We start from the raw sequence: 20,698 nt of genomic DNA, 5'->3' as shown, positions 1-20,698 counted from the left end.
AGAAGATCTGTGCACCGGTGTTTCTCCCGTTCTATTTTATATTAATTATTTTATTTATTTTTTGCATGTATGTATTTTGACTAATTATAATTTTAAAGACACTGAGTGAAATATGTCTTACAATATCATACATACAGTGAACAAATATACAACAGAAGAGAATTGTACTTTGTCTCTCCATAATTATTCAGTGAAACTGAATAATTTATGGCAACCTCAATATTACAGTTTGAGTGAGTTATAACCATAACCTCACATTAAAAGTGTTTTTTAAAATTTTTTATTTAGCTAAAGCTCATGCAAAAATACATTTTGCCAACTTACTGACCTTTTGCATTCATACATTATGAAAATGTGTTTTTTTACATGAGCTATTATGCAAGTGTTTTTAACCTTCTACAGATTAGTGCTTTCAAATCGATTAGTCACATCTAACAAAGTTTGTAAATATATATTTGTATATATATATATATATATATATATATATAATATGACTAAATATTAATATATGCAATAGTTGATTACTAATGATTACTAAGCAAATGTTTATTACTTTCTAAGAGCATAGTGTAACTATAAGGATACTGGATTGCCAAGGAAAGTTTTGTAAACACATGTACAAGTGAAGGAGACAACGGCTATTTAACTGAAACTTCTGTCATCAACTGTTTTTTTTTATACTATGGGTGTGTCTCAATCAGCTCCCCAGCTTCCAAGGCCGTGGATCAATATTATACATGAATTTAGGCGCTGTAAGGACCCTGGCTCACTACACATTAGGACACTGATGACTCTGTTTCCGGCGACACGACAATGTCCTCATTGTACAGAATCACGACTGGTATTTATGAACAACAGCAGCAATGACCTCTTTCTGACATGTTTTAATGTTATTTAAAGTACAGTATGATAAAAACTTGCATATATACTTGCAACATTTCAGCTCTAAAAAATATAAATAATAGCTAGGTTATGTTCATTAACTCTAGCGGTGTATGTTTAAGCTGAAATATGATTAAGTAATGGTTTGTATTTAAAAAAAAAAAAAAATCTATCGTGTGTCGGTAAGAGGCAGCCTTGGCCTAATGGTTAGAGAGTCGGGATGGTAACACGAAGGTTGCGGGTTTGATACCGGCAGGACATGACTGAGGTTCCCTTGAGCAAGGCACCTAACGCCCAATCGCTTCCCGGGTGCTGCAGTGAATGGCCACCCACTGCTCTGGGTGTGTGTGTGTGTGTTTACAGTTTGCAGTGTGTGTTTGTTTGTTCACTACTCCTAATCCTTAAATGCAGAGGCATATGCCTTCGCATGTCACATTTTATGTGCAGTGAGTTTGCTCACATGACTTATGTTTCGCGCTTCAGAGCCTACTTTAAGGTAACGTGTGCATCGATGCTCCCTGGTTTTCACGGTGCATTGTGGGACTTTTTAGGGAGCGAACGGTCAGATTTTCTGATTGAGACCGGCTTTAAAATGGCCGACTCCCTGATCAGTGCCCTGACTGAGTTGATTGACACACACCCAATGGCAGTCAATGGGGTCCAGTATTGCTTTGGATCCCATTGACTTTTTCAATAACGTTACCGTAATGTTCTACAAATGTCATTCACCTTTTATTGTTTTTTTTATTTAAACTTTTATTATACACAATCTTGACATGTCAATGGCATAAAATATGCTTTAAACTAAGTATATTGTAACACACAACTATTGGGTTCATTTCACTTTTTATATTGACTGAGACGTTTTTCGAAATATCTTCTGTGTTCCATAGAAAGTGAATGGCGACAGCATTTTTTTTTTTACTTAACTATCCTTATAATACAGAAACATAGGGAAATTACCAAAAAAAACCTGAAGAAAAATACTTTTTTTTGCACTTTGTGTCTATAGAAAATCGATAAATGTGTGCATGTCAAATAATTACATTCCTACGTATTATTCTTATTTTATTTTTTAAGATTATTCAATTAATTTTAATTGTTTTATTTCTTAAAATATTTTTAAAGCATAAATAAAACTGTTAAAATAAAGAATTTCACAAAAAATGTAGCTTTAAAATGATAAATCAATAAATATACTGTGCAGAGTAAAGATAAAAAGTATATTGTGACACTTTGTGGTTGCCAGACATCAGTGGATCATGTTGATAGTTCTTGTGATTCTCTACACGTGTGGTCACTCTTAGGACACCTGTGGATTTGAGGGGAACTGACTTCATGCACCCACTAAAAATCACCAAACACACCAGTTCAATTGCAAAATGACAATACAAGTGAAGTTAGTTTTAGGAGCATTTATTTGCAGATGCCACTCGGTTGATATTCTTTGTTTAATGCAAATCAACCATGAGAAAGTCATATTGATGTGAAAAATATATCACACCAATAAGTTAACACATTTATCATTGGACACCAGTTTACCTTTGTGTAAACTGAATCAAAACTGTTAGTAATTAAACCGACAAAATACAAAAGCCCCGTGGAGCGAGTGACTGAGAACTGCTTGCGTTACCAGTTCAATGGGAAGAACAATGTTATGCTAATTATGGTGGCAACGGTTCAGAGTTGTGAATGCATGCGAGGTGTTTGCTGTGTTACGATGTCCTTTCAGTGATACCTGTTACACTGAGTGTAAGCTATGACTTTTGTGTTTAAACAGACTTAAACAGAGACTAAAATCACATGGCCTAATTTAAATAATAATAAAAACTAAAGGAGATTCTCCAAATAGAAGAAATATTCTATCCCCTGGATGATTAAAAATAAAAGAATTGATTTATACCGACTGTAATGTAAAAGTACTCTATTGTGCCTCTAATAACAGTTTAAAAGTGTTGATTGAATCAGCCACTGCTCCTCTATATTTTGGGCATGTCTCATTGTTTCACTTTATATACTTTTCCCTTAACATTTTTTAAAAGCTATTTAAATAATTATATGCACACTTCACTAAAACCACAGCAAATATATACTGTCCACATAACTTTTGTCCACTGTAAAAAAAAAAATCATGATTTGTTATCACAACATTTTTTCTATAGTCAAATCAACTTAAATAACTCATGTGGTTCAGATAACATAATATTTTGAGTTTCTGTGAATTAAACTAATCTCCTTCATTGTATTAACTATTTTTAAGGAACTTAATAAGGTAGCCAGGTTACTTACTTTTTAAAGTTAAATGAACAATAATTTAATCGGTTTATGATGTAAATAATAACTGCCAGGAAATCACATCTCTTAAGAGTTTGAAGAACAGAAACTCATTCTTTTAATTTTTTGAAGATCCAATATATTTGTCATCAACAAAGCTGCTTATTATTTAAGTATTTTGGAAATTTTATTCAGAAATGTATTTATTTGTTCATTTGTTTGTCAAAAAAAAAATCAAATAATTAGTTGCTAAGGCACTTGTTGTGTTAGCAATTCCATCATCCCCTTGACGTCATTACCATAACACAACAATATCCAAAACCCACAACAGCAGTTATTAAAAGCTACTTAAGAAGAGCAAGGCCCGTTTTTATTCCAGGACAAATACACGTTTAACAAATAAACTTTAAAGAAGTTTTTATTTTTCAGATTTAAAGTGTTAAAAGTTTGCCTAATTGTAGAATCACTCATAAATAAATTCAAATATAGATTAAAAATCATTAAAATATAATACAGGAAGGGTATTTGGATTAAAACTTTTTTTTAAAATTCCCCATAAATTCGCAGTCTTAATCGCGAAATTCGAGACTCGCACTCGTTTGGAATCGCTGCATTTGCAATGCTTTTATGTGGGTGTGTGAAATTAAAAACGGCTCGTTAATTTCCTCAGTTAGTGGCACGGGTTGTGGGGGGTCATATGTAAACCACCAACCCGGCGACAACGTCGGGTGCCACATTTTGGTGGTCTCGAACATCCATTGCACCTTTGCGCAACAGCCGCTTCTCCGCCGAGAGGTCCTCGCGTGCACAAAGGCAGCTTCCGAGAGGGCAGCGTCAGCGCGAGAGGCGAGAGAATCCACCTCCGGACCGCGTCCGACCCTCCCAACTCGAAATCCAGCGTCGTTTTTCCAAAAGGTAAGAACTCTGCGAACATATCTCGGTTGATTTCAACCGCGGGAGTTGCCCACTCGGGCCCGGAATCGTACAGCGGACCAGTGTCGTTTCCTATCCTGCGCGAGCGTGGTTGTTCTCAACAGAAAATGGCGTCACCGTTCGTGCTGGCTGTGCAACCGGGGAAAACGCACTTGTTCAGGGCGCTTAAATTAGAGCGAGAGTTGATTCGGACTCGCCACGACTGCCCGCGGAGATAGAGCAAGTCCACGGGCCTACTTGGGGAGTGAATACGGCACTTCATAACAAAACACCGAAGAGGAGAGGACGCGCAAAGGCGGAAGGGTCACCAGACCTGTGCGCCAAAGCGGCTTCGGGAAGATGGCACAGCGCCGCAAAGCGCAGCACTTTATCATTCGGACGTGCCTTGTAATCGTGTAAATCCGCTCGAATGTGCTCAGTTTGTCACTGTTTGAGGACGCGATTGTACATTGTGGTTGGTTTGTGTTCGGAAAGCACAGCAAGTTCGTGGAAACGTCGTCTTTTGTATCAGCCTCTCGCGTCAGCCCGCCTTTACGCCGCACTCGCTCCCTGGTAAGCATCAATCCTTCTTTAAAGCTCCATTCTGCACATGGGCTCTCCTTCTCCATCAAGTTAATCTGGCCCATTGTGGTCCGCAATAGAGGAGATTTGGCCTGACAATGTAACCGTGTAAAAGAGATTTACAGAATAATGGAGCGATGCAAATTGCCTCACGAAAACGCTAAATAGCCTGAATATCTGAGAAAACACGGCGATATAACCTGCGCTTACATTTTTAAACAGTTTGGCTAAACGAAGTGTGAATGCGCCACGACGTGTCTAAATTGCGCATAGAGGGGAACGCAAACCAGGCTATTCCAACAGGTTTTTGAAGCACACGAACAGGCACGAATTACGCAAACACACAGTTTCCGATGTTATCTGAGGGCTAGTCTCGGATACATTCTGTTTTTAGCTGGTCAGATGCCTCTTTTTAGCCACCGTGGACTTGGTGATGCTCGTGCAGCCAATGGCTTCGCGCGTTCCCGCACACATGCATCCAAAATCTCCCATCATAAGTCAGGCAAACGTTTGAAATGATGATAATATGCCTCTCCTCGTCATCCAGACGTTCCGGTGGGATATTTTTTTGCGGTGATTTGGAGAGTGTCACTGCTAAATCTGGGTATCAACTTTTTATTTTGTCCACATTTGGCCCCTTGTGGCCCCAGTGTGTTTTGATGCGTGCTAGTGTGAATGTGAGTTTGTTTCTAAAGATGGTATGTGCATTTTTGTAGTCTAAAAGTGTGGATTTATTATTTAACTATATGTTGATGCATCGATCTGTGAAGTCGTGATATGTTTTTGTCTGCTCGCGAGCCTATGACCCAGTGGCTCTAAACTAGCATTAGATGTTTTGATTTTTAGAGTTCATTTAAAGCATAATTTTGATAGTGGTTTAACGACTAGAGTGTGTGTAATCTCAATGCTTCGGGATGGACGGGCAAAGATAGTGTGTCTATTATTTTAAATTATTGTTTTTTTTCCGGTCACGTGGCCAAATATCTCTGATGCTTTTGGGTGGTGATGGTCATTTCAACACGTTCTCGGTTGTTATGCTTGCACTTGCACTCGCACGCGGATAGGCTATTACGGTTTAGTTTTTATTGGTAATTCGTACAAGTTTCATTGTTGTGAAGTTTGCAAAGTACTAACTCAAGACACGAGCACACCTTGATAGTAAGATGTGCTCGCGTCTTATTGATTTGTGACCCACAATACGTGTCGTACCGAACACGTGTGCCTTCCATCAGCCGAAATGCGCTATATTAAATCATGCTGTGTTTTATTATGAAGCATAATCATGTTCGTTTGTGCAGTTGGCCACGGACACGTGTTCTCTCGTGCAGCGTTCGCGACTTCCTGCCTCGCGAATGTTTGGGTCAGGTGTATGTCCTTCACAATCACAACATGACTTAAGATTTCATTTTGCGCTAGAAGAGCACTTTGGAAACGAGTTGTAACATAAAACAACGGTACATACCGAAGCACATCAATAAACATTTACCGTAGTACCATGGTTTACCATAGTTAGCGCCCAAATACCACAGTTAACTACAGCTGCTACTTGGAGTTGCCTATGAAGAGAGAGTTTACATGAAAAGTCAAGCACTTATCATACCACACGACAATTTTAGTGAACTGCAATGAAGAACTTTTAAAAGCATATATACATGTGAAATGTATAGCCTACATATGTTAAGCTAAAATCTGTTAAATAAGTTAATGTTGTTTGTCAGTGGCTAAAATCATTAGCTACATTTTATGGGTTCTCCCTGGCTCTTTTTATGACCTTTTTAAACCAGTTTTACTGTAGTAACATAATGTAGTAAGTTACTATTTTGTATTTTGCCACAAATATTGCACATTATACATTTGTGTGAGTGCAGCGAATGCTAAAATTTAGACTATTTGGGTTATTTCCACTCTGTATAGTTGTCGGTTTCTACTTTTAGCAATCTAAAAATGTATGTTTTGTAAAAGTTTCAGTAATCTACATTTCATATATCAGTTCAAATTTGAGATTCGTTTGACTGAAATGCACAAGTTCATGTGGATATGGTTTTGTTAAGGTAATATATTGATATTTAAAAGCTCTGTGATCAAGAATGAAATCTCATTTTAGTTTGTCCTGTTGTCTCACATTATTCTTTCCATTACATCTGGGCAATTATGATGTTTGTTTTGTTTGATGCACGGCAGGCATTTACATAATTCATATTGTTTTGTCATTTTTAGCACATGACCGTTATGCCTCATATTGACGTTTATTTCCTTGGTAAATAATCACGCGATCATCACAGCGACAGTAATGTCTGTTTGTCCTTGTAATTACCTTTATAATTTATATCTGATGTTTGAATTTTAACTTCAAACTACTACATGCTACTGCTGGAGATCTTGCCATTTTGAGAGACATGTGGGAATAAAGTAATTTCTGCATCAAAAGTATTCAAAAGAATGAACTCCTCTGATTAACTTTTTGATATGTCTTTTAGGTTCATAAAGGATGGATGCTACTAACAGCGAAGATCAGGGAAGCCTGACGAGTGACAAATGCTGCCAGACTGAGACACTTCAGGACTGCAGTTGCCAAACAACAGAAACCCCTCAAGAGCCTTGTGGCAAAAATCCAGGTAGGAACTCACTCAGCACCTTAACGTCAACATGAAATCAAAACTGACCCTGTTTCCTTTTTAAATACACATTCCTGCCCTCATTGTTGAGTGCAAGTTGATCCAAAGTGGAAAAAAATGTTCCTTTTTGGCTGAGGTTAAAAATCGCTCTTATTTATGGCTGCATTTTGGTATGCAACGCCCACTTTCCAATATCCAATCAATCCCAAATGGTTCAAATCAACTACAGCCTACATTTTTTTATTATTGAATCCTGTTGCAGTCAGAAATGCATCACATTACAAGAGTAAAATTAGCTGAGAAGTCTGGTTTCATGTATTTTACATTAATTGTATTGATAATTCGAAGTTGTGTTATTCCCTCGTGGTGATATCTGTGCATAATCAAAGTTAGTTTGGATGGAGCCACATGCATTGTGAAATCAAGATTCATGCCTTCTCTATGCACTAATTGCAAAAATCTATCAATGTAGTTCGATTTAATGTAGAACAATCACATTCCAATGTGTTTCTCACATATTTCCATAATTCAATGCTGGAATTCGATTTCTAACTCGGCGGGTTGTTATGCGTGTTCTACAGTGGTGCTAATTTCAGTGACGTCTTTAAAGTAATTTATGACCATAAATAAAGACATAGATAGTCACGTATACTGGCTGAAAGTGAGATACAGTCCAATCTTTCCTGTTGAAAAGAATCAGGATGGCCTTTTAATGCAAAAATAATAGTTTTAGCAAGCAGCTTATACAAATATTTAATACATAATATTTAATGTTTAGCTCATTACATACAATATGGCAGTGCTTTACACAGAAAGGAATTAAAATAATCACAAAATAAAAGCACAATTCTAAAAGGGATTCAAAGAGATATACGATAAAGTTATAAAATGAAGTAAAAGAGTAAAAAGATGATACATAGATAAACTTCTCATCTGGTAAAACACAGGTGTATCATATTTAATTACAATTGCCTCTCTTAATATTCATTCTGGATAGAGATGTGGACTTGATGTTTAAACACAAGTTATGAATAAACAGCTTTTTTCAATGTTGAAATTTTTTTAAAAATATTTTAGAAGCAAATGTTGTCTATATGTTTAACATTTTCTTTTATTTAAAGGTACGCTAAGTAACTTCTGGCCCTTTAGCGGTTTAAAAAAACGATGAATTTTGCGGAAGAACATTTATTTTGTTTGTGCTTCGGCTCTGCGTGACTACATGGATGAATATGGTTATCCTACGGCTCATAAAATATTCACTACTTGTTTGAAGAGGCTTAAGAGATATAACCAGTTTAGATGTAAAGGATCTCAAGCTAGCTAGCTAAAGACGTTACTATCGCTATATCCATCAATAGACTTCCTTAAAGATAAATTCCATTTACACACTGTAGTAAATGATTTACAATAAACTCTATTAGAGGGCCACAGATGGCTATTTATCTTTTCATTAAAATACCTTACTCGACCTGTTCTAAAAGCGCAATTTCTGCTTTTACAACATTTCAAATCCCTCAGTTCTTGCCATCTCCGGGAAGCCAAGCCAATGTTGGTTCTGGTTTTATTTCGAGCTCTGTCACGTTCATTTCATAAGAGGAGACATGCATGGGCGAGTGGCGTATGTACGCAGTTTCGTCTAAAAATAAACGCCTATAATAGGTTTACAGTAGTGAATTAGGGTAGGACAAAAACACTCTTTGGTAGAAGGATTGATATAATTGAGTCTATTTAGCTAATTTTGAACAAAAAAATGTAAACCTGCATTCACTAACTTTTGAAATTTCCACTTTGACAAAACTATATTATAGTTCAATTACCCTGCTAATGAACTGAAATGTGCAGCATATTTTCATGCATTTAAAGGAAAAAAGTATGTTAGCAAACTGTTGCCAGATGGTTTTAATTAGTCCAAGTAATGTAATATTCTCATGCGTTCTCGTAGTTAATGTAATGTGTGCCATAACTTTCAGACACCTGGTATCAGATGAGATCCCCTTCAAAAGTCCCTGCAGATTTTACCAGGTGACCGCAGTTTGTAGACATCCATTGGAAGAAAATAACAGAAAGTTGAAATCACTACTAACAATAAAGAGTTGCCTTAAGGAACAATGATAGAGTATTGCAGATGTACAAAAGAAAGATGAGAGTGTTGCAAACCAAAAGATTCGTATGTCCCTGGGGAAATAGATCTACTATTTTATCTGTCCTGGCCTCGGCTATGGCCTCACTTCCCTCCAGTCTTTGATGGACTCGTCTCTGATAACTAAACACTGAGTCTGACAGACTCTCTGCTGATTTATTTAAAAGCCTTAAAGGAAAGATGCCATCCATAGAATCATTGATGTTATTTATTTAGGAATTATATACAGGTAGTATTGAATAAATAGAAACTAATAGAATAGAAGATTTTTGGTTTGGAAGCTCGTTTCCTTTAAAATATTTCCTCAAGATTACATAATAATCAAGGCTTAACATTAACCCCCGCCAACCCTTCAAATTATATGTATAATATATCTATTTTTCAAATGTAGTCTTTTCAAAAGGCATCTGAAAAAATAAACGATTCATTTTCGATAAAATTATGCTTCCAAATTATGAGATAATATTAAAAATATCTATATGGCAGTTTTCTCCATGGTATCAATGTCAAAATTGTGGCCAGTGAAAATGCTAAGTGGCTCGTAACTTTGGAAAACCACTAGCCACAGTGGCTGGTGAGCGAAAAAGTTGTCAAGCTCTGATAACAATTCTACTTTTTCTTGAACATTTGCATTAATCATAATAAGAATACAATTATACAAGCAGTGAGTTCATTCCTAGAATTATTATCTATGGTCTGTTTGTATGTCATCCTCCTGTCATGCACTAAAGTGAGCAAAGACACATGTGGGATTAGAATTACATGTGGCTTTTATTCAAATTAAAATGCAAATGAAATGCAGAAATGGATCCAGGTTTGAATTATGAAGTTCATAGGGTGTTCAGTTCAGGCTGTGCAGGAGCGTCGGTAGTTTCACAGCCATTTGAGCAGGCAGTCACCGCCTTTTTGTTATTAGCTGTAGCGCACTTAACCAGCTACCATTGGGTGTCTTGCCACACCCTTACCCCTTAGTCCCTACAACAGATTTAAACCATTTATTGTCCCCATACCTGAATGATGGATCTCCAACAGAAGACTTTTGTGAAAACATGTTTTACATTAAGTATAATTTAAAATGTTCCTTTCACTGTTTTTTGTTTTAGTACATTCGATTGAGCCTGGTGATCCGCCCCTGCTTCAAAAGCAGCTCCAGACATCCAAGTCAGGAATTCTTCAAATCATTGAGTGTTTTCGCTCAGGTACTTTAATCCCAGAACTTTGATCATTCAGTAAACACAAGAAGGTCATGAAGGCCTCTTTTATTCACCAGACACGACACATCTTGCCATCACCAAGACATTGTCTGTCCTTACTGAAAGTGAATTGCTATACAAAGTTTAAACCTATATTGAGTGAGATTTTTGAACATTTCCCTCTAATAGTTTTCTTACATGAATGTGTTCTCGTTTCCTTATTGCCTATTGTTAATTGCTTGCTTTCAACATGTGCTGTTATTGCAGGTACAACTCAACTCAAACACATGCTGTTGAAGGAGGTTGACACCATATTTGAGTGCAAAATCTGTCGAAGTCTGTTCCGTGGTCTACCGAATCTGGTCACTCACAAGGAGCTCTACTGCTCCTCCCGACCACCCCAGTCAGATGGTTTGTACATCCATTTAAGTGCTTTGAGTGTTTCAAAGCCTGTATGGTTTGATTTTTTTTCTTTCTGCAGAACACAAAAGGAATATATTTTGAAAAATGCTTCAACAGTTCAAAGTCAATTGACCCTTCGCTAAGCCCCGCCCTCCCTAGTTACTGTTGCTACGCCTGTCAAGCCTATACTCCACCTATTACAGTGTGTATGCACTGGTGTCAGACATTCCCAATGAGATAATTAGTAATTTTTGGCGAACATATGAAATATCTGAAAGCAAGACAAAAGGAAGTGCAGTATTCCATTCGAGGGATATATCCACGACATAATATGCAACCGATTAGAGAATAATTTCTTAAAAATTGAAGCTAAAGCCTAACGTTATAGTCCCAGCGCAAGCAGCAGCGCCTCATATGCTGACCATTTAAATGAGAAACACACTAATTGAGGAACAGCTATGTTCATGCACAGCAGGGTAAGTGAAATGTGAAAATAATCCTAATAATTATAAATCAAACAGCTTATGCATGAGTCTTGTGGAATAACACTAACACCGTCCGGGAGAGCCGCGATCGGATTGGGTTAAAGTAACTTAGTCAGGGGTAGTAGGCCGTCGATTAACAAAATGCTGAAATATATTTTAAAGTATGTCAGTGGGCCTCCGTCTTGTCTTTAATCGTCTTATTTTACGTTAAAATGCATTATGACCAAAGAACCGTCAATATTTCCAAGCAATAGGTGTTTTTGCTAATCCTGTGATTGATCACGCCCATCATTTCTCCCCTCGGCTTTTAGATTTTTGGCAAGGAAAAAAAATCCACTTCCCCAACCAAACTTTAAGGAGACCGGGTATCAGATTTGCACAATCCACAATGCTTCGCCATGTTACCCTCGCTCGAAAGCTTGCCAGACCTCCTGCACCTAGTTACGGTTGCTAAGATACAATTGGCCAGTGGCGGTTTTCGGGCGTGGCTTAGCGAAAAGTCAATTGGCGTCCAAACACATTGCACTCCATTGACTTTCTTTGCATGGACAAAACATCAGTTTTCAAAATATCTTATTATTGTGTTCCACAAAAGGAAGAAGTTTGAAAACACTCAATCAACTACAAAGCAATGCCCTAGTAACCGGTTGGCAATAGCCTGTTTTCTTCAAAAGATGTGAAAATGTACTTCAAATTGTTGCAATTGGGACCATGATAATAATAGTATTTATTAATTAGATTAATATTTTGTGACGTTACTACTTTCTGCAGAGCCTTCACAAGGTGGGCAGAGCCAAGCCATCAAAGAACTTCTTCAAGCCATCTATCCACAGAAAGAACAAGTAAAACATGTAATTGAGCTGGAAGCCATTGAGACCAACCCCAATGCAGTGTTTCAACACGTGGAAGTAGTGGAAATTCAGGACACGCCAGAAACCCCAGCCCCTACCACCGAGACTTTGCTTCCAATACCTGAGAAGAAAAATCGCCGCAAATCTATTTTGGCACCCAAAAAGGTCCAGCAGTCAGATTTTGAGGATGAGATGGAAACTGATCCTGAAGAACCACCTGCTAAAGAAGATCAGAGCTGTGAAGAGCAAATAAAGATGGAGCCAGTAGAAGGGGAGGAGGAAGAAGAGGAGAGTGCCGCCTCTGAGGTAAAGGAGATGAGGATCTCTTGCTGTCTCTGTGGAAAAGACTTCAGCTCCAGACGCAGCGTGCGACGCCACTGCCGAAAAATGCATTGGCAGAGGATGGAGGAGTTGCGCAAATTCACAGAGACGCGCACCGTTCCCACCAGCCTGCTGTCTATGGTGAAGGACAAGCATCCTGCTGAACCACCACCTTCTCCAGGGAAGAGCTGCCCAGTGTGCAAAAAGTCCTTTGCCACCAAGGCCAATGTTCGTCGCCACTTCGACGAGGTCCACCGTGGCTTAAAGCGGGATTTGATCACTCCGGAAATTGCCACAAGACCAGGCCAGCCTCTTTTACTTGAGTCTCAGTCTCCTTCTCCGGCGAAAGCTCCAAGCTCTCCAATCAAGCAAGATAAGGCACAGTACAACCTGACAAATTGTCGCTGCAAGCTGTGCAAACGCAAGTACAGCTCCCAACTAATGCTTAGGCGGCACATGCGAATCGTTCACAAGATACCAATTCTAGAAAACGGCTCTCAGAAGGCCAAATCGAAGCACGAGAGAAAAGATAAGGTTTATGCAAAGAAAGTGTCTCATTCAAAAGCTTCAGAGGAAGAGGGAAACCACAGTGTGAGTTTTGACTTTAAGAGGATCTACTGCTGGTTGTGTAAACGTCAGTTCAGTACTAGTCAGAACCTGGGCAAGCATATTTCCGAGCTGCACACCGATGGAAACGATAGCATCTACATAAAGTTTTACCGCTGCCCCATCTGCAGATACGAGTCACGCCGGAAGCGTGATGTCATCCGCCATATCACAGTGGTTCACAAGAAGTCGTCCCGCTATCTGGCTAAGGTTATGCCTGCCTTGGAGAACCAGGCTGTGAAGAAACCAGCTGATGCGATCTTGAACAACTCAAACAAGAAACCAAATTCGAAAGAAGAGGGTAACGGGAAGCATAAAACGCAAGACCCACCAGCTTCCCCTAACAGTCGTCAACAAGATCCTCTCATGTCTCCCAAAGCAAAGAAACAAGAATCCCAAACATCCCCCAACACTCGAAAGCATTCTGCGCTCACGTCCCTTAACACAGTCAAACTCGAGTCTCCGCTCACACCAAATAGACAAGACAAGAACCTTCAAGCTACCAAGAACCCGCATGTCACTCGCAGTCATAATGTTACCAAGGGTGCACCCATCACCAGAAGCCAGGAGACCTGCACTGAGGTTAGGGTTACAAAAAACTTTTCCCTCCACGCATGCGATATGTGTGGGCGGGCATTTGCCAAAAAGGTCTACCTTGAGACTCATAGGCGAAGACACAGGACTGCCATCGCAAGTGGGGACAAATTACAAGGAAGAAGCACTCGATCAAAGGCCCTCATTTGGTAGGTTGCTTCTTTGTTATGCCATTTATTCAACAAGCACATTAAGATGCTTGCCTTAAAGCCCTAACCCTAAGAATTAGACTTCTGGCTGGAACTCGTTATGGACAAGAATGGTATCTCAAATTGAGCGGCGTTTCATTATCGTAAGGTGTGATGTTACCTTTCTAGGCAATTAGACTTGAGGGGATTCCCATAGACTTACATTGTAAAAGGAACATATCTAGGGACCAGAATGTCATAGAGAATTGGGGTTTGGTTCTTTTGTCTTGTACCAGTAAGTTACCACCTAGCAAATACTGAGTAATTACCTAGAACATCCTAGCACGGGGTGTCCAATCCTGCTCCTGGAGGGCTACTTTTTAGCTCCAGCCATCCCCAAAACACTTGCTTGGAAGTTTCTAGAATTCCCGAAGTTCTTGATTGGCTGGTTTAGGTGTGTATTTATGATTGGGGCTAAACTCTGCAGGATCGTGACCCTACTGGAGCAGAAATGGACCTCTACCTTAGTGCAATAGCGGCGAGTTTTGTAAAAATGGAGTTCAAAATGCTGTCGTTACAAGTTACAGAGTACCACCATAGCATCTAAATAACACTGTATAATACCTAATCTGTTATACAGACATCTTTGGTACTCTTAAAGGGATACTCCACTTTTTTTGGAAATAGGCTCATTTTACAACTCCCCCAAAGTTAAAGAGTTGAGTTTTACCGTTTTCGAATGAATTCAGCCGATTTTCTGATATTTAGAAGAATGTCAGTAATCAGACAGTTTCTGGTCTCATTGACTTCCATAGTATATTTTTCCCTACTATGGAAGTCAATGAGACCAGAAACTGTCTGATTACTGATATTCTTCTAAATATCAGAAAATCGGCTGAATGGATTCGAAAATGGTAAAACTCAACTCTTTAACCTTGAGGGAGTTGTAAAAGGAGCCTATTTCCAAAAAAGTGGAGTATCCCTTTAAGAAAGCAGTACTTAGTATTTAAAAATAGTGATCTTAGACTGTTGAGTAAGATGAAAGACTTTCCTAGACTGTCTATCAATTTGTCTATGCACATTTGGTTTAATTTTGTTATCCAAGCCTCTGTGCATATTTTTCCCTCATCACATGCTCAGACAAATAATCTAAGGTCACCGTAATAGGAATTGCTCTCTAATTTGAATGCATGGTTGCAGACAGTATCAGAGAGGGATTCCCCATTGTCTGCTCTCTGTAATAGATATGTAGATGTGTTGAACTTTTACACGTTTTGACCTGACCTTTTAAACTTCCGGGGGCCTCCGGTGGTTTTGCCGAAAGAATAGTGATGCTCGAGAAGTTTTTGTAAATGTCCGTTCCCTTAAAGTGACGGTTCACCTACAAATGGAAATGAATATAATTTGCTCAGTCTTGTTGTTCCAAACTGATAATTTGTTGAAATAAGAATGTAGAAGGAAGGAAAGTCGTATAGGCGAGGGGCGACATTCTTACACAAACTCTCCCTTTAACATCTTCGCTCACTTTTCTCTTTTTAAATATTCCTATTATTCACTTTTGATAGTTATGTTGTTATATATTCAATGAGTAATTTCATGTTTGATTCTCTCTTCACTTCTCCTTTCTTTTTTGTCCTTTCAGACTTTTTTTCAGTATACGCAGCACATTTGCACTGGATTTCATGGATGGATTTAACTCCATGCGAAGAAGAGGAAGGAATATGGACAAACTTATGGTTAGAAAACAAAGGATGACCTTTGTATAATGGGATTGAATGAGTCAAGAAAGAAGTGCGCCCAAAATGTTGTTCCTGATTTTTACCCTAGAGGATGCTGTGGTAAAAGAAATGGTATCCGATCTTCATTTGATTTTGAATGAGTTTTGACTTATTAGCGTTAACCAAATGTTTAAAGTAAACAACTCTCAAAATGAATTTTGATTAATTTAATGGATTATACCACTATTTTTTTTGCATTCTCAACAACAGTTTAAAAATACACAAAGAATGTTTATAAATGGACAATGGACTGAGTGTACAATACATAGGTTATCTGTATATGAACAGCATGTCTAACTAATGTTAAATATTCATAAGTTGATAAGTTCATGTAACTCTGCTTCATATTTCCCTGCCATGTGTTCACCTCTTTAATCAACTATAGATTGAAATGCTGCTAATTTGTTAGAAATGTACTTATATTTCTTCTACCCTTTAAAGTCGAAGCCTATATATTAAGCTGCTCAGGATGCATCTTAAATGAGAGCCCACATTTTTTTAAAAGCTTAAACTATTTTGTCTTTAACAAAAGGTTGCAACTGTGACTAAAATGAAATAGAATACTACTGGTAGCCTACTAAGTAGTTTGGTAGCCTACTAATAAGTTAACTAAAGCTAATGAGAAATTAACTTTCAGTTTTTGTAGATGGCTCTCATCATTGCTTTCAAGTATAGTGAAGAAAGTACAATTCCTTTTAGTTGGGGTGCATGCAGAATGCTTTAAAACATTTGTTTTTGTGTATAATGGAGCTTTCTCCAAATGCTATAGATTTATTCTGATGCACACTCCTTTTTATTTGCAAAATCCTGGTATACCCTTGCTTGCTGTAGGATTTTCCGTTCAAATAAAGATAAACACATAATAAACACATTCTTTGTCAACTTTTTTTTTTTAGATACTACCCTTCCATTAAAAAAGCATTTTAATTGTTGTATTTAAGACCATCAGGATGGATAAATATATTCAGTAGACTATATACAGTACTGGTCAAAATTTTGGAAACATTACTGTTTTTTATGTTTTTTAATGCTCATCAAACGTACATTTATTTGGAAATACAGAAAAAATGGTAATGTGAAATTACAATTTAAAATAATGTATTAATTTTAATACAGTAATTAATATACTTTAAAATGTAATTTATTTCTGTGATGCAAAACTGATTTTCTGTGATTCTCATCACCCATTATTACTTCATCAGAAAAAAAACAGAATAAAGTACTTGAAAATCTAAAATTAGTCACCTTATGCTCAAATACTCATTAAAGGTTTAAGTAAACAAGAGAAATGACCTCAGGTGGTGTGAGACTCCTGCCAAGCATAAATAGCATAGGCCACATACGTACACGTCACTCCTCCTAAGTGGAATTACGCCAGCAGGTTTGCGATGTGGGGATGACACAATCTAAAACACATGGCAAAAAACTATAGTGCAGACTAGAACCGGAATTTGACAACCGGAGTCGTCGTCATGGCAGCGCGCATTGTTTAGAGCATTGTTTTAGGTGAATACGTACAGAATGTGCACGTTAAGAAACACGTTCAAATTGGTCGTCGTAACACAACGACAACTGACGTCTTAACACGACAAGAATTAGCTTGTCTACGAGTACAAAAGTAAAACGTAAAAATTTGTCGCGTTAACGCGGTCAAATTTCACGCGTTTCGTTTTATTTGGCCCCGTTCGCGTTCCATATAGCAATCCACACGCGACTGAGCGCGAAACTTCTACATGCGGCGACCATTTGAACTTATTGACTAAAGAAAAAAAATGTTGTGATTAAGTAATCATGAAAAGATTTTTTTACAGTGAAAAAGTGCATTATATGGAGAAAAAATCCTGGAATGTTTTCATCAAAAACCTTAATTTCTGTTCGACTGAAAAAAGAAAGACATGGATACCTTGGATGACTTGGGGCGGGTGAGTAAATTATCAGCAATTTTTTTTTTTTTTTTTTTTTTTAAAGTGAACTCCTTTAAAGAACGTCAGATAACGTCAGTTGAAAAGTTGAAGATGCAGTGTTATTTCAGCATTGTCTACATTTTATTATATAATTTATTAACAATGTGAATTAGCCTTTAATTTTGCCTATTAGCCTTTTAGTGGCCTATTTCTAAAGCTTTAATTTATTTTTATTTCAGTTATAGTTTTATTCATTTTAGTAGCCTAATATTTCTAATATTTCAGTTAGTTGCCAATGTAACATCTCTAAAAACATTTTTAAAGTTTACATTTTTCATCCAATAGCCAACTTTTATTTTATTTCAACTTTTTTTTCAAAAACTTTTTTTAATAGTCTACTTTTAATTTGAACAACAACAGGCCTAGCCTACTGCATAACAGGAACTCTCTGTGTAAGTCCGCAGTGTTCACACTAGATGGAGCAAAAAGATCAGTCACAACAGTGACTGCTGAACAGCTTGATCTCTTCAAACCAGCTGGCAAGCCACACTGAACTGCTATTCCTACAGTTTTGCATTGATCAGTCTGAAGAGCAAAACATATTTTTAAATATATCATATAGGCTAGCACCGCGCGCTCGTTAAATACTCGTTACTAGTCCTCGTCCCAGTGTTTTGCAGTTTCTACATTTTTTTTTATTTTTCTATTTTCCCTTAAACTTCTAATGCATCATTCGCAAAATTCTGAGTCCAGTTTGCCTCGATATGGCCCGGGGTGAAGAAAGCGTCCAAATTTTCAGACCAATCATAACGGAGTGGGAGTATTTGCGCGAGAAATGATGCGCTCGTGCGCTGTGTGCCTCTCGCGCGCTGTCCCTCCCAGCATCATCAAAGCAGCAGCGATCAGCGCGCGACCACAGCTCAGGCACCTGCAGGTATGAATCGATTCAAAATGTTATTTCTTTAAATCTGCCAAAGCAATAGAGTGAGTTGTGCTGTTCTGTAGCCTAATATGGCATTTTCTAGTGTTTAAATGTTGCAGTGCTGTTTTGGTGCAACTATGATGTGCTGAAATGTTTCGTGGTGATGCTGATTGCATTTAATCTATAGCAATTATTATAGATGAGAAAAAACTGACAGTATGGTTACAATGTTTAAAAGTTTCATGCAGTAGCCTATACCAGCAGAATATGCGCAAAGCTTTTTATCATTCCTAAAGAGGGAGGCTGACATCATGCCTTTTTAATGAGTTCTAATGCAACAATGTTGACCGTGTGCTCTATTCCTTCACATTTATTAGATAATAATAATATTATACTTGATAGGGTTGAACGTATTAACCATACACTGTACAGTAGATTTTGTCAACTTAAAGAGACATAAAAGGACATTCTCACACTCACCATTATGTTATTTCAAACCTATGTATGACTTTTTTTCCTTCTGCTGTGGAGCACAAAACAGAGTCGCATTCATATTCATGATATGGAAAAAAAAAAGATGCATTGAAAGCGACAGCTGACGGAGACTGTCAGTCTCCAGCCATCTCCATTTGTGGTCTATAGAAGAAATAAATCGGTTTGTAATGACATGAGGGTCAGTAAATGGCTCTTTGTTGGCTAACTGTCCCTTTTAGAGTTTTGTTTGAATGAAGGAATCAAACTTATTCTGCGATGATGATTTTGCCTTATGTCTTCCACTGCTCTTCATTGGGATCGATTTCCGGCAGCATTTGTTGAGCACATTGGCTCACAAATTATGTTTGCATAATATTATCTATGCATGCTTTAGAAGTCAATTTTCAGATCAGATGTGTTTAGCAAATGCACAAATGCCCTGATCGGTCTCCATTTTTCACACTTAGAGGCTCCTTGCTGTGCAGTGCATATGTGTGTTCTGAAAAAATATACCCAATCTTTGCTGATGAAGGCATATTCCTCTGCTGTTCCCTCTTACACAGGGTTCTAATGGTCTGTGACCTCTGTAATTGAGAAGCTTGCAACTATGTGATTGCCTCATATTCCATCATCGCCCTTCTTCGTTTTCCCCCCAAAAAACCTCCAGGCGACTCCAATGGTCTCCTTGTCGTCGGATTTCACTATCCGGTACGCAGTTGCTCCGTTGAGGGGCACTGATGACCCCTTTTGGTTATTGCGCTCCGTCCCTGCTGGCTTCCCACCTTTGTAACTGCATCCCCACTGCTACTTGTGCATCTGGATCCACTTTATGTCGCCATGTTGAGTGCCTTTGAATGGTATGGCTGTCTTCTTCTTCTGACGGGGATGACAAGATCCGTCGGCCAGCGTACGGATCCACTAACGCCCCCTGCCCCCGAATATGCCCACTCTATACGACTGGATGGTGACATCATCCTGGGGGGTCTCTTCCCGGTGCACGCTCGGGGCGAACGTGGCGCCCCTTGCGGGGAACTGAAAAAAGAGAAGGGTATTCATCGGTTAGAGGCTATGCTTTTCGCCATCGACCTAATCAACAAAGACCCCGACCTGCTGCCCAACGTGACCCTGGGGGCGCGCATATTGGACACCTGCTCGCGCGACACCTACGCCCTGGAACAGTCGCTTACCTTCGTGCAGGCGCTCATCGAGCGAGATTCTACCGACGTGCGATGCGCTAGTGGCGAGCAGCCGATCTTCGCCAAGCCGGACAAGATCATCGGTGTGATCGGTGCTGCGGCTAGTTCTGTCTCCATCATGGTGGCCAACATCCTACGCCTGTTTAAGGTAATTTCCGTCATTGCTACACTATCGGTTGGTGGCTTTGCTTAAGAGGCAAACCGTGTTTAATGTAGTTTAGGGTGTATTTTCTTCTACTTTGCAAAGCTTTAGTCATGGTTTTCAAGACATGTCGCACACCTGTCCATGCTAGCTTTTGCTTAATAGTTTCAAAGATTTAAGGGATTGCCGCAAAGTTTGATTGGATGCGCAACCTTGACATCAACAACAATAGCTGTGGGGGGAAAAATCGAGGCTGTAAATAAAAGATTATTGGAATACGTTTCAGATTTAATTCAA

The 20,698-nt window shown here is 38.5% G+C and overlaps 2 protein-coding genes across 7 annotated transcripts in view; both read left to right on the top strand.

Moving 5' to 3' along the window:
• The window catches only part of znf800a (zinc finger protein 800a), a 32,225-nt gene extending 15,593 nt beyond the window's left edge, over positions 1–16,632 (top strand). Inside the window, exons 1-6 of one of the 4 annotated variants that reach the window (XM_039648086.2) lie at positions 3,797–4,071; positions 7,128–7,265; positions 10,509–10,604; positions 10,866–11,009; positions 12,257–14,006; positions 15,628–16,632. In XM_039648086.2, coding sequence (XP_039504020.1) covers positions 7,139–7,265; positions 10,509–10,604; positions 10,866–11,009; positions 12,257–14,006; position 15,628 — 2,118 coding nt within the window. In that variant the 5' untranslated portion in view covers positions 3,797–4,071; positions 7,128–7,138 and the 3' untranslated portion in view covers positions 15,629–16,632. The other 3 variants (XM_039648084.2, XM_039648085.2, XM_089127530.1) reach the window with 3 other exon arrangements.
• A 1,572-nt stretch (positions 16,633–18,204) lies between these two features.
• grm8b (glutamate receptor, metabotropic 8b) overlaps positions 18,205–20,698 on the top strand; it is a 126,753-nt gene continuing 124,259 nt past the window's right edge. For all 3 annotated transcript variants that reach the window (XM_089127529.1, XM_089127528.1, XM_089127527.1), the window contains exons 1-2: positions 18,205–18,601; positions 19,627–20,407. In XM_089127529.1, coding sequence (XP_088983655.1) covers positions 19,901–20,407 — 507 coding nt within the window. In that variant the 5' untranslated portion in view covers positions 18,205–18,601; positions 19,627–19,900. The remainder of the gene's footprint in view (positions 18,602–19,626; positions 20,408–20,698) is intronic.

This window comes from Pimephales promelas, chromosome 25 (genome assembly GCF_988280905.1).
Source record: "Pimephales promelas chromosome 25, fPimPro1.hap1.1, whole genome shotgun sequence".
Lineage (NCBI taxonomy): Eukaryota > Metazoa > Chordata > Actinopteri > Cypriniformes > Leuciscidae > Pimephales > Pimephales promelas.
This window is presented reverse-complemented; position numbering and strand designations above follow the sequence as displayed.